Source organism: Leopardus geoffroyi, chromosome A2 (assembly GCF_018350155.1).
Source record: "Leopardus geoffroyi isolate Oge1 chromosome A2, O.geoffroyi_Oge1_pat1.0, whole genome shotgun sequence".
In the NCBI taxonomy this organism is placed as follows: Eukaryota; Metazoa; Chordata; class Mammalia; order Carnivora; family Felidae; genus Leopardus; species Leopardus geoffroyi.
The window spans coordinates 54,165,101-54,178,523 of NC_059331.1; the positions used below are offsets into that span (position 1 = coordinate 54,165,101).

The 13,423-nt window shown below is 46.2% G+C and overlaps 2 protein-coding genes and 1 non-coding gene across 6 annotated transcripts in view; 1 reads left to right on the top strand and 2 right to left on the bottom strand.

Moving 5' to 3' along the window:
* CAND2 (cullin associated and neddylation dissociated 2 (putative)) overlaps positions 1-7,499 on the top strand; it is a 33,725-nt gene extending 26,226 nt beyond the window's left edge. For both annotated transcript variants that reach the window (XM_045493850.1, XM_045493849.1), the window contains exons 13-15: positions 1,025-1,189; positions 2,928-3,035; positions 5,384-7,499. In XM_045493850.1, coding sequence (XP_045349806.1) covers positions 1,025-1,189; positions 2,928-3,035; positions 5,384-5,611 — 501 coding nt within the window. In that variant the 3' untranslated portion in view covers positions 5,612-7,499. The remainder of the gene's footprint in view (positions 1-1,024; positions 1,190-2,927; positions 3,036-5,383) is intronic.
* Positions 7,500-8,262: 763 nt separating this feature from the next.
* RPL32 (ribosomal protein L32) lies at positions 8,263-13,104 on the bottom strand. Of its 3 annotated transcripts, none has more exons than XM_045493866.1 (4): positions 12,981-13,104; positions 11,402-11,502; positions 10,628-10,809; positions 8,263-8,440 (listed from the first exon to the last, which is right to left on the bottom strand). In XM_045493866.1, the coding sequence occupies exons 2-4, from the start codon at positions 11,495-11,497 to the stop codon at positions 8,311-8,313; spliced, it is 408 nt and encodes a 135-aa protein (XP_045349822.1). In that variant the 5' UTR covers positions 11,498-11,502; positions 12,981-13,104; the 3' UTR covers positions 8,263-8,310. The 3 variants fall into 3 exon arrangements, with proteins under 3 accessions (XP_045349822.1, XP_045349824.1, XP_045349823.1); XM_045493868.1 differs by having other exon boundaries at positions 12,428-12,996; XM_045493867.1 differs by lacking the exon at positions 12,981-13,104 and adding an exon at positions 12,122-12,159.
* On the bottom strand, positions 11,568-11,707 carry LOC123607789. Its single transcript, XR_006716927.1, has one exon. It is a non-coding gene; the product is annotated as a small nucleolar RNA SNORA7 (small nucleolar RNA).
* Positions 13,105-13,423: the final 319 nt, after the last annotated feature.

A 13,423-nucleotide genomic window follows, 5' to 3' on the forward strand; every position in this document is an offset into this window, starting at 1 on the left:
GCCTATTTGGTGCAATAAGGATTTAAGGGGCACAGGTTAAAAGTTAATTAACAGCTATCATCACATAGTATAATAAAAATGTCTTGGGGAGCCTGGGTGGTCACTCGAGCATTCAACTTCGGCTCAAGTTATGATCTCATGGTTCGTGGGTTTGAGCCCCACATCTGACCTGCTGCTGTCAGTGCAGGCCCACTTTGGAGCCTCTGTCTCCCTATCTCTCTGTCTTTTCCCTGCCCATTCTCTCTCTCTTTAAAAACAAAAAAACAAAAAAACCACCTGGCATTGCTGAAGAGGAAGCGACTATGTTTAGAGGGGTTAGGAAAGTTTCCCAAAAGAGGGGGCATTTAAGCTGGGCTTTGAGGGGTGAGAATGAGAGTACCATTAAGAACAGAGCCTTGTGGTTAAAAGCTTCAGAGACCTGGGCTTTTAATTCTAGTTCAGCTGCTTACTAGCTGTGTGTTCTTGGGCAAATTAATTAACCTTTCTGAGCCTTAGTTTCCTCTTATGTTACGTGGGGTTAATATAACACTGTCTTCCTGGGGCTGTTGTGATGCTCGAGTAACATGTCATTTGTCAAGCACTCAGCACAGTGGCTGGCACGTTACAACTGCTCAGTAGACTATAATAATTATTGTTACTGTTATTTTTTTTTTTTCAAAGTTTATTTATTTTTGGGACAGAGAGAGACAGAGCATGAACGGGGGAGGGGCAGAGAGAGAGGGAGACACAGAATCGGAAACAGGCTCCAGGCTCTGAGCCATCAGCCCAGAGCCCGACGCGGGGCTCGAACTCATGGACCGCGAGATCGTGACCTGGCTGAAGTCGGACACTTAACCGACTGCGCCACCCAGGCGCCCCTGTTACTGTTATTATCAAAGGGCATTGCAGGCTGAGCAAAGGCAAGAGATTGGGGACAGAACACAGTACTGAACAACAGAGGTGGGGTGTGCAGCAGGAACTAAGGGAGGTGTTCTTACACCCTAGGGTTACATCCCATAACCCTTGTCACCCTTCCCTCCTGCAGGTAGAAATGGGGCCCTTTAAGCACACAGTGGATGATGGGCTGGACGTGCGCAAGGCAGCCTTTGAATGCATGTACTCGCTGCTTGAGAGCTGCCTGGGCCGGCTGGACATCTGCGAGTTCCTGAATCACGTGGAGGATGGCCTGAAGGACCACTACGATATCCGGGTAGGATGGGCTCCCTGCCAAACCTATGCCCACCCTGTACGAAGGGGAGAGCAGGCACCACTGGGGCCCATTGCTTGTTTGTCCCCCACTCTCCACCCCGGCACCCCTGTAAATAACTGCATTGTTCTTTTTCAATAAAAAAGAGAGCCAACCTCTCAAACACCCTTGAGGAGAGTCTACACTGGGCAAGCTCTTTGGAGGACGGTTTAGCAGTAGCTAGAAAAATTTAGAATTCTGAGACCCACCTTTGACCTAGCAGTTCCATCTCTGTGAACAGAGCCTCTAGACTGACACCTAAAAACATGTTTGGAGTTTTATGTTCTAGATTGTTCTGAGAGTTGGGGAAAGCTGGCAGCTTCCCAAATGTCCACCTATCAGAAGCTCACTCAATAAACTGGGTACCTCTGGTCTTGGAATGCTAGCAGCATTAAGAAGAGTGAGCCAGGTCCCTCTACACTGATGTGAGAGATGCCCAAGGCCTGCTGTTGATTGATAAAAGCCAGTTTTTACAGGCATTTCCCCCATGCTTTTCCCTTCTTACCCCTTCTGGCCACACGGCCCTGTTGACTGCCCTCCAGGGAGCACAGGACAAGGCCTGGGCATCAGTGCAACATTTGGACTCCTATGTCCAGGCTCCTTTTGGTGTTGAGGAGGGTGGGTTGAGGAGGGTGAGTCTGCACCACACCCTTAGAGAGTGGGTTTATGATGCCCACTCTACAGGGGAGAGGCCAGAGAGCTGGGTGGTTCCAGGGCACCAGCTGGGAAATGGAGGAGCCCTGGGTCACAGCATGTGCTGTGTGATGCCATGCTTTTTGCTGGTCCCCCTCCTTTGCTGTGGGTTGCGGGGGGATCAGGGCAGGGTGCACATCTGGTAAGGATGGGTAGGGCATGTAGAATTCAGACAACCATCCGTTATGCTGCATGTTTGTAGGAACTTCACCAATTTCAAAAGAGGTCACCATTATTCTCCTGCAGGCTGGACCAGGATTGTAGATGTGTTTAGTTGGCTCATACAGCAGTTGTTTTTGTTTTTGTTTTTGTTTTTTTTTTAACTGGGTGCCAGTATTTAAAAGTTGAGAGATTTTATGTGAAAATCAGTTTCTTTTGAAAACAGTGCATGAGCCCTGGGCCACATTCCCACGGCCACAACGGGCTGGAGCTGACAGCTGCTGTCTGGAGTGTGGACTCCTAACTCCTTCCCAGTTGCCATCTGGCCCTCTTCACTCATGGACAGTGTCTGCCTGGCCCTGTGAGCATCTGAGCTTGAGAGTAGCCCCCTCCCTGGTGCTTCTTCTTATCTGATCCTCCTTAGCCAAGTGTAGCTGGAGTAGTGGGTATTGCCATTCACATTTTTTTAGTGTTTATTTATTTTTGAGTGAGAGATACAGAGCATGAGCAGGAGAAGGGCAGAGAGAGAAGGAGGCACAGAATCCAAAGCAGGCTCCAGGCTCTGGGCTGTCAGCACGTGGGGCTCGAACTAACGTACCACAAGATCATGACCTGAGCCTAAGTCAGACGCTCAACCGAATGAGCCACCCAGGCACCCCCTGCCATTCACATTTTATAGATAAGAAAACTGAGGCCCAGAGTGGGAGAGACTGTTGCAGGGACCTGGCAGGAATTAGTGCTAGAGTTTGGACCTGAGCTCCAGGTATTGGTACCAGATCCTCTGATCTTCCCTGGGCTCTGCTCCTTTTGGCCATTTCACTGTGAACGTTGTCTCCTTCCTCTGGGGCAGATGCTGACCTTCATCATGCTGGCCCGACTGGCTACCCTGTGTCCCGCACCTGTTCTGCAGAGGGTGGACCGGCTCATTGAGCCACTCAGGGCCACCTGCACCGCCAAGGTAAGCCCTCCTGCCTAGCCCTGGGCACACCTACAGATTATTCAGTTACCATTTATGGGTAGTATATGAAGTGCTTCATTTAACTGTTGTTGTCACCCTATAAAGTACTTATTGCCACCACTGTATACACAGAGGAACAGAGACTCAGAGAGGTGCAGTTATTGATTTGGGCTACCCAGCTAGTAAATTGCAGAGCTGGGATTCACACTCACCTCTTTCTTTCGTTCATCAAACATTTCCTAGGTGCCGGCCCTTGTAGCAAGGTACTAGGGATACCACATTGAACATGGTGCATTCCCTACTCCCACATCCTAATTGGAACACTGAGTTATTCTCTTGGAAAGATAGAAACCATTGATCGGGTGATTGATCCAGGGCAGAGTTGCTGCTAGGCTGGAGTGCCTCAAGGGTCAGGGGAGGGATCTGGAGTGGAAGGCCTGGGGGAAAGCTGCAGCACTGGGAACAGAGCCTGGTGCCCAGTAATTATCTGTTGACTGAAAGAACTAATCTGGGTTTTGAAAGGGTAGGAATTAACCAAACGAGGGCAGAGTATTTCAGATTGGAGCTTAAAGAGGAGAGAGATCTATAGAACAGTGATTTTCAAGTTGCAAAAGAGCAAAACCTTTTCCAAAAAAATGAAATCTTTCGTGGCTAAAACAGATAAAATTGGTAATTTCTTAATAGAAACCCACCTTTTAAGTTTCAGTTTGTAAACCTATGCATGGTATGAAGTCATAGAAAACAGTGGTTCTGCAGGGCCATTGCAGTCTTGACAGTTTCAAAGGCCAAATCACTTCTAGTTTTCTTGGAGCTATACATCATGGAGAAAAATCCCAGTTCACAGGGAAAGGCTGCAAATGGTGTTGCAGCATCAGGACACCCTTCCACTCGGCTAAGATGGCAAGAGGAGCTTTGATCTGAGGCCCACACAGAGGCCACTCATTCTGGCTGCCCAGAGGGCACTGTGTGTGGGGCGCTATGATGAAAACTTGCTGCATCCAAGTCCACGATCCCTCATCCACTGAAACCTACAAAGCTCTGGAAGCCAAAAGCTTTTTATTTTTTTTTTTAATTTATTTTTTTTAATGTTTATTTTTGAGAGACAGAGAGACAGAGCGCAAGTTGGGGAGGGGCAGAGACAGAGGGAGACACAGAATCCCAAGCAGGCTCCAGGCTCTGAGCTGTCAGCCCAGAGCCCAGCACGGGGCCTGAACCCACGGACCATGAGATCATGACCTGAGCCAAAGTCAGCTGCCCAACCGACTGAGCCACCCAGGTGCCCCACTGTGTTAAGTCATTTAATCCTTAAAAGCAACTCTATGGAAAGGAGGCTCTTACATATAGAAAGGGAAGTACAGCTTAGAATGACCACCTGAAGTCACAGCTCTTACAGGGCAGAGCTATTTGAACCTGATTGTTCAACCCCAATGCCAAGCTCTTAACCATTACACCGGACTCTTGAAGGGAAAGAGTCTTTGGGTGAAGTCAGGGGCATGGAGAGGAATTTAGACTTTATTCCATAAGCAGTGGGGGGAATTCTGAGATCCTCTAAATAAGTGGAAGAGGGTGGGGGATGAAAAACAAGGCAGACAAGGCAGTTTTGGGTATTTGCTATGCAGAAGAGATTGCAGGGCCAGGCACCTGAGTCAGAGGGAAGAAGCCAGGCCAGCTAGATGACTGTCACAGTGATCCATTCATTCAATTAAGTCAGATGGTACCACCAAGTCATATGATACCAAGAGTCTGTTTTTAAGCACAGTGAATAAACATAAGCTGAATCTCCTATCAGGGGCAGGAGACAATTAACACTTTATAGCAATTGTCACCACTGAATTATTTATTTTTTAATTTTTTAATTTTTTTTAATGTTTATTTATTTTTGAGAGAGAGAGTGTGTGAGTGAGGGAGGGGTAGAGAGAGGGAGACACAGGCTCCAGGCTCTGAGCTGTCAGCCCAGAGCCTGACACAGGGCTTGAACTCACGAACCGGAGATCATGACGTGGGCTGAATGAAGTCAGAGGCTTAACAGACTGAGCCACCCAGGTGCCCCCATCAAATTACTTATTAATGAAAAGAAAGGTGGACAGTTTAGATTGGCTGGTCCGAGGCCCCCTAGGTGACTTTGAAGTTGATTTGAATGACAAAGAATCACCCTCTGGAGAAACCTACCAGTGTAAAAGTGCAGGAGAAATCTCAGGACAGGAGACTGAAGTAGGGGAGTATGCTGTGATTTAAACTGGGAAAGCTTACTACAGGTGGTTGAGAGGAATCCAGAGACTAGTGAGGGAGGCTGTGATGCCAGGCCAGGTCAGGCTCAGTAAAGGATGGCTCGTTTTTTTCCACTTTAGGTCAAAGCTGGTTCCGTGAAGCAGGAATTTGAGAAGCAAGATGAGCTGAAACGCTCCGCCATGAGGGCTGTGGCCGCCCTGCTGACCATCCCGGAAGTAGGGAAAAGCCCCATCATGGCGGACTTCTCTTCCCAAATCCGATCCAACCCCGAACTTGCTGCCCTCTTTGAGAGCATCCAGAAGGATTCTGCTTCAGCCCCCAGCACAGACTCTATGGAGCTCAGCTAGTGCTTCCAAGTCCCCAGGTGGGCCCTTACCAAGAGAAGGGGGCCTACCCAAGCCTGAGGCCTCACTGTCCCCATGCTGGCCAAAGGCCTCTGCTTTTGCCCTTTCTTCATCTCACTGGGGGGCCGTCCTGCTCCTGGTCAGGGCTTACAGTGCCTTCTCCAGGGACCCCAACTCGAGGCCCCCAGCAGGAAGCTGCAAGGCTGCCAACAGTTGGACCCTGTAACTCAGGACAGTCATTCAAAGCAACAGGGCATGGACGTTTTTCCAAGCCTTTTGGCACAAATAGTGGATGTGTGACTTCACACTGGGCAGTCTATACCTTCAAATTGGGGAGTCGCTGCCTTACAGAGGACTAAGTAGTGTTTAGAAATACTCTTGTGCTCACAGCTGTGAAAGGTTAGGAGGCAGCCGGCTGGCCTTCTTTCCCACCAGTGTCACTCACACCTCTCCCACTTTTCACTTCACTTGATCTGATAGGCCAAAAATTCATGCTTCGTTTGGGCATCTGAAAAACTAAAGCTACTTCTCTGAGCTTCTTGCATTTTAGAATTCAAAATGCTTCCTTTTCCAATTGGTAGTGATGATTCAGAAATTGGTATTTTTGCAGGGGAGGTGGTTGGTATAGAGAATTAGATCTAATATGTTTTTTTCTAATTTCAAAACGCTTATGTAGTCAAATGGGAAACCAGAAAGCACAAAGGAAACTAGACCACCTCTCACGCCACCCCACCTATAGGTGTAACCAGTTGGTTTGTGTCCTTCGGAGGAAGACTTTGAACATGTTGTTCCTAGTTTTTAGTATTGAAGACACAAATATTAAGCGACAGATTAAAAGAATTTTCTGTACTGTCCCAGGTTAAGAGATCCTTGTTACTTTTTCTCTGCACAGTTCCTCTACTAGGCATGTCACCATCCGTATGTTTCCCAAGTCAGTTTAAAGAAATTATGAAAATGACCAACATTTACTCAAATGTTTCAGACTAGGTTTTGAACTGGAGGCAGCCCACCTGTAAGACTTTTTTCTAAGGGACTTAAAACCGCTCATGGCTAGCACGCCAAGAAAATTCTAACCAGGGTAGTTCTTTCTGCTCAGTTGACCAGGTTGGTAGGGAAAAACACCCTGTATGCAGTTGTCTTGTTCTGGAGTCTACATGCCATATCCCAGGACTATATACTGCCACTTGCTACCAGTTCTTGGAAAAGTGATACCCTAACTTTACAGACATGCCTGACTTTATCATGCTTTGTAGATACTGCATTTACAAATTGAAGATTTGTGGGAATCCTGCGTCCAGCCACGTCTGTCAACACCATTTGCTCATTTCATGTCATATTTTCCTCAGTTCACTTTTTCATTATTGTATTTGTTATGATCTGTGATCTTTGATGTTACTATTAGTGCCTGAAGAGGTGACGGAATTGCTATAATCTCATGAGAAAACTTTTAACGGCGGAGTTGAGATGGAATCTGTTCCTGGTGAAGGTGCTGTTAAAGACTGTTGAAATGACAACAAAGAACTGAAGAATATTACATCAACTTAGTTGATAAAGCAGTGGCAGGGTTTGAGGGGATGGACTCCAATTTTGAAAGCTCTCTGGGTAAAAGTGCTCATATTACATGCTACAGAGGTCATTCTGGACTCCATCAATGCAGCAAACTTCATGGTCTTAATTTTAGTAACTTGCCACAGCCACCCAGTCTTCAGCAACCACCACCCTCATTAGTCAACAGCCATCAGCATCGAGGTAAGACCCTCCACCAGCAAAAAGATTACCATTCATAGAAAGGTCAGGCAGTTATTTTTGCAATAAAGTTATTTTTAAATTAAGGTATGCACATTATTTAGGTAAACTATTGCACATAATAAATTTGAGTATGGTATAAACATAATTTTTATATGAACTGGATAACCAGAAAATGCGTTGGACGTGTGACTTGCTTTATCACAGTGGTCTGGAACCAAACCAAGCCTGGGCCTCCAGAGGCATGCCTGTAATTAACAGGGCTAAATTCTAGCTATTGTTGCCTAGAGTGTGGGCTGTAGTTGAAAAGGAAGCTTGATTATTAAATCCTGAATACCAATCAAGAGGATATATCATGTTAAGGATCCCACATCTTCAGAAATTGTTCAATTACCTGAAGCAGCCCGCTAGGGGAAGGTTATAAAAGGGAGACTGCAAAATATCTTCAGACACCCAAGGCTGATCATATAGTATAGGGATTTTTGTCATCCTGTCACGGTTCAGGACAGAAGCCACAGGATGCTATTTCAGCACCAAATAAGTAAGGGAGTAAGGGATTCACCTAGATTCTTTCATGCAGTTTCTCAGTCATGAGAACCACATAGAGTAAATGTCATCCAACTTTACATAGCAAACCTAAGAATGACTACTTGCTCTGAGCTACAAGGTCCTCCAGTTAAGGGAGGAACCCACCTTGGTCTGAAGGCCAAGTCTCCCCTACCCCCAAATGGAGTGGACAAGGCTGATCTGGGCACCAGAGGCCTGCGCCCTATGAAGAATAAAATATCCTTTATAAACCTCTTCCAAATGGAAGATTCCAGAGTATTAGCCAGCAGTAAAAAAACATCTGTGACAACTTGTCTGAGTAGGAAATTGAAGAGTAAAACCAAAGAGGGAAATGCCAGATGGTAGTTTTATGGTTTTATTAACACAAATATGATGTGCACATAAACTGTCTATTCATTTTCTTCGCTGCGCAGTCTGGCATTGGGATTCGTGACTCTGATGGCCAGCTGGGCTGCTCTTTCCACAATGGCTTTACGGTTCTTGGAGGAGACATTGTGAGCAATCTCTGCACAGTAAGATCTGGAAGAGAATTGGTTAGTGAGTAGAGTAAGGAGGCGCTGGTAAATGGCTGATGAACAAGACCTGCACAGCCCCGAATCCCAACTCTCCTAAAATCTATGGTACCAGCAGTAAGGCTCTTAAAGTATTCCCAGGCAGTGACAAAAGCACTCTCATTTTTCCCTCTCACTTAATCCTTACGGCAGCCTTATGATTCATGTATTGCCTCCATCTTACAGACAAACCATGGCCCTTAAAGGTGGAAATGAATTCCCAAGTCAGATATATAGAAACAGACAGGGCTATCATGGCTCAGACCCAGACTCCAAGTTCAAAGGTCCTCCTCTATCCTTCTAGTCCCATGAAGTTTTAAAACTCTCTGCAAAGTAACCAAGAGCAGTATCCAACAGTCTGATTAAACCAGGAGCTTCCTGGCTCAGACATTAATTTACTTGTTTGCTGCTGACAAAATTCAAATTGAGAAGTAACATTGCCTGAAGTTGCCCAGCAAATAGCTATACTTTAACCCGCCTAACAGATACTGTTCCAACTTACTCATTCCTCACAGCTGCACCATACCCTGGTTTGGTAACAAACTGGCCCGAAGCATTTTATGACGCCAGCAACGGCTAATTGAGATACTGTAGGGGCACCTGGCTGGCTTATTAGGTGGGTCATCTGACTCTTGATCTTGGGGAAGCGAGTTTGAGCCCCATGTTGGGTGTAGAGATTGCTTAAAAATGAAATCTTAAGGAGCAGCTAGGTGGCTCAATCAGTTAAGCGTCTATTGATTTTGGCTCAGGTTATAATCTCATTGTTTGTGAGTTTGAACCCCAGTCAGCTGGAGCCTGCTTCGGGTTCTGTGTCTCCCTCTCTCTGTCCCTCTCCTGCTCATGCTCTCAAAAATAAACATTAGAAAAGAAAATGAAAATCTTGAAAAAAAAAAAAAAAAAAGACTGTAGGAGAAATTTCAGCAAAGGAAGACTGTAAGAAGTGACTAAGGCAATGGGGCATACCGAGTTCTCTTTAAGAACTCCAGCAAAATAGCTTAACAGACAAGCAAACTAAAAGAATTTTTTCATTTTCTATAAAGGAGGTTCACTCAAGCTCAAAGTAGCTATATTTTGAAATGTTTCCATCTTTGTTCTTAACACTTAAATCTTTTCTTCCCCCCTCAATAACTCCTCAGGTCCTCGTCCATATATATATTTAACATATCAATCATCTTAAATACCTTCCCCTCTGCCTAGGCATTTTCCACACATGATCACCATTTTGAGTGTATATGTAACATTCCACCCAGTGCTTGTACTCCCACCATTCACAAATTACACTTTCAATCCTTCAGTTACTGCTGCAATGATCAGCCTTACAAAGATTTTCTGCTTTTCAGTTTATTTAAGGACAAATATCCAGAAATGCAACTTGTGGTGTAAAGGTCACAAATTCCAAAAATTTCTATAGCTCTTTACACAAACTGTCATGCTATTTAAAAAGAGTACCTTTTTGGCATCCAGCAGCATCTGCAACTCATGTTTGCTGCCCAAGTATCTTTAATAGGAATATAAGAACACCATTCCCTCCAACCCAAATTCAAAGCATCTAAATAACTTCCCACATTAAATGTTTTCTCATCCCACTGTCCCCCTTTTGGCCTAAGCAAACCAAGTCTCTCTCAGAGCTCATAAAGTGTCTAACTTTCTTAAAACCCTTGAAAGGAATGCTGTGAATCCTCCGTGCACTCTAGCATCTCTACAACTTTGTGTAAGCCATCCTGATTGCAAAGCCTTCCTCCTTTTCTTTACCTCAGATCACAGAGCTCTTAATCAGACAGCAACTCGTCTATTCCTGGAGATTTTGGAAGAGAGATACCTGTGGCCACAGCATAAAGTGTCCCTTAGGTCTGAGGCTACACTATGTCCCCCATACCTCCACATAAATAAAGCCACCATTCTGCAAAGAACTGCCAAAAGCGTTCTTTACTGTCAGGCAAAGTCCTGTCTTTCCAGGTCTCAGGTCTCTATACTTACCAGGGGAAGTTCCCTCACCCTGCTCCAGCAAAGGAAACCTTTCTAAGCCCCAACAAGCATTCTTTAAGCTCCCTAGAGAATATACAACTCCTCCAAATGCATTCTATAAAGTCCCTACCAAAATTGCTCACAGATGCAGACTTCTGACACCTGAACCCAGAAGTGGGGCCCAACTCACTTGTTGCACATCAGCAGCACCTCAAGCTCCTTGACATTGTGGACTAGGAACTTCCGGAAGCCACTGGGCAGCATGTGCTTTGTTTTCTTGTTGCTCCCGTAACCAATGTTGGGCATCAAAATCTGGCCCTTGAATCTTCTGCGCACCCTATTGTCAATGCCTCTGGGTTTCCGCCAGTTGCGCTGAAATAAACACAGGAGGGTTAGTGCCTTTGCCAACACCTCTTCCTTTTAGAGGAAAAAAGGGGGACCCAATGAAAAGGAAACATGCCCCAACAGTAGCTGTCGTTGGGTTACAGTTCACTTTATTTGGTGGAGAAAAATAGGGGCTCCTGTCTTTGAGCACCAAGAATATAGACTCACATCCACACTCCTAAATAAAGGAAAAACAAACTACAGACTGATAGAATGTGAGGGGATTGTGTATACAGTAAGGTAAAGAGTGAAGAGCATGGGTTCTAGCACTGCACTCAAGATACAAGTTTTCTCATCATAAAATACGGATAATCTACTCATAACCTCTTAAGGCCACCTAAAATGATACAAGCCTCTAGACACGTCAAAACAGCCAAACGTCCAATTCATACTATAATCAAGTGACTGAATGCCAATAAGGTGTACTCAGACCTAAGTTTCTAGAGAGCTCTTCCACTAACTGGACTGGTTCATCTGCCAAATGTGATCTTCTGACCAGGTGATACCATAAATCCAACAGCCCATTTAGGGGCTCCTTTCTCCACCCCAACAAACACTTCCATCCCAGGACCACATATACCTTAATTTTGACATATCGGTCTGATTGGTGCCGGATGAACTTCTTGGTCCTCTTTTTAACGATCTTGGGCTTCACCAGAGGTCTGAGGGCAGCCATGATGCCTTCAAGAAAGAAGCAGAGATGGTGACAGAGTCCTAGAAGGAAGCTTTCCTGCTCAGGCCTTGAACATTGTTGCAGAGTGTCTTCCAATCTCCAGCTACTGAGCAAACTGGGAATGGAATGGGTACCTCTGCCAGGCTTGCTTTCCCTCCCGTTTCCGAAGCTGGCAGAATACGAACCACTCTCCAGACGCGATCCTGGGAGGTCAGCAGTCACTTCATCCACTGAAGAAAAAAAGCACGCTAACAGCTAATCTAAAACAAATGGGGGCGCCCGGGAGGCTCAGTCGGTGGAGCATCCGACTTCAGCTCAGGTCATGATCTCACATTCCGCGAGTTCGAGCCACACGTCGGGCTCTTGTGCTGACAGCTCGGAGCCTGGAGCCTGCTTCAGATTCTGTGTCTCCCTCCCTCTCTGCCCCTCCCCTGCTCATGCTCAGTCTCAAAAATAAATCAAAACGTTAAAAAAAAAATTAAAACAAATGGACCCCCAAAAGTTCTCAGCTTGCACAGGGGAGCAAATCCCACACCTGGTGCCCCAAACCCCAGACAGTCCAATTTCCTTTTCGTTAGGCAGAACTTGGACAATCCACAAGAACCTGAGCCTTAGTTGTTTTCTCACCTGTAAAATGGAAAGGATACTGCACGTTGAATGCTTGCAGTGACTGGAAGTAGAGAAACCTGTTATTTCCCCTAGAGTGCTGCTGCTCTACAATTCTCTCACAACAGACCTTTAAAACCATAATGTACTGATGCTTCTAGGCCTTGGAACTTCCTGTTCTACCTGAAGATCATCCGAGGACCGGCCTTCCCGATTACCCCAGTTTTTTTTCCCTAATGCAACACCCTTTTTGTTCTCTTCGCTGCTTCTATTCCTTTGTTCAGCACACGGTACTCCGTGAACTTTGTGTTCGATAAAGGAACGCACCTCCACCCGAAACATTATTTCCTCGCAGACAAGGACGCAGTTTTATATTCTCAGAGATCCTTCGTTAACTGAACCGATCGACTAGCAGCAATCGATTGTTTTGTTTTGGCGGTCTGGCCGCAGCAGCAACCCCAAGACCAGAACCGCAGAGGAGGGAGCGTCGGTCGGCGTGAACAAAATACACGCGGAAACACAACGCTGACCAAAACTGGAATACTCCTGCCCTCGGACTGGAAACTTCTGGTGGCTTCACAGTCCCTACAAGCCCGCGCTGCCTAGACCCGAAACGGCGACCTTCACTCCCAGGCCTCAAACAAGCTGTCAGCAACGCTGAGAGACACCAGGCGGCCTCCGTAGGGCGGCCAAGTGGCCCTGGGAAGCAAACCTCCATCATCGGCTGGGCCGCTTCGTTCTGTTCCTGTACGTGCTCCAGCCGACCGACAAGGACAGAGCCCACCAAGGCGAGTGCTCGGAAGGGCAGGCCTCCTCACCACGAAGCGACAATACCAGATGAAGACCGCAGAGATGCGGATGGCCAACGATTAAAACTCACCGAGTTACAGATGGCTGCCACCTCCGCAGGCAGCGCCGAGGAAGAGAGTGGAAGGTCGCGCGCGAAGGCTGATGGGACTTAACTTCTGGGTCCTGTCAGGGAAAAAAAAGCACTTCCTGCGCTTGGTCCTTCAAAGGAAAGAAAGACATTTCAGAGAAATACTGAAAAAAAGTCGAGGAATACATGTGTTTTAATATATATTAATATCTAGAAGTACTTCTGGGAATTTTTCATACCTGCCGTAGGACTACGTAGAATATTTGGAATTCTTTCTGAGCTTTTAAGACCTGGTGGGGGGCATCCACTTCCGCCAGAAATTGAAGCCGTTCTTCCGGAGAACAATCCAGTTTTTAGATTATTTCCGCCCGCGTTTCTTCTGCTATTAAGTGCGCCTCTTGGTGGCCAGGAGGGAACAAAACAGAGTCTTCCTTATACTTCCCTCA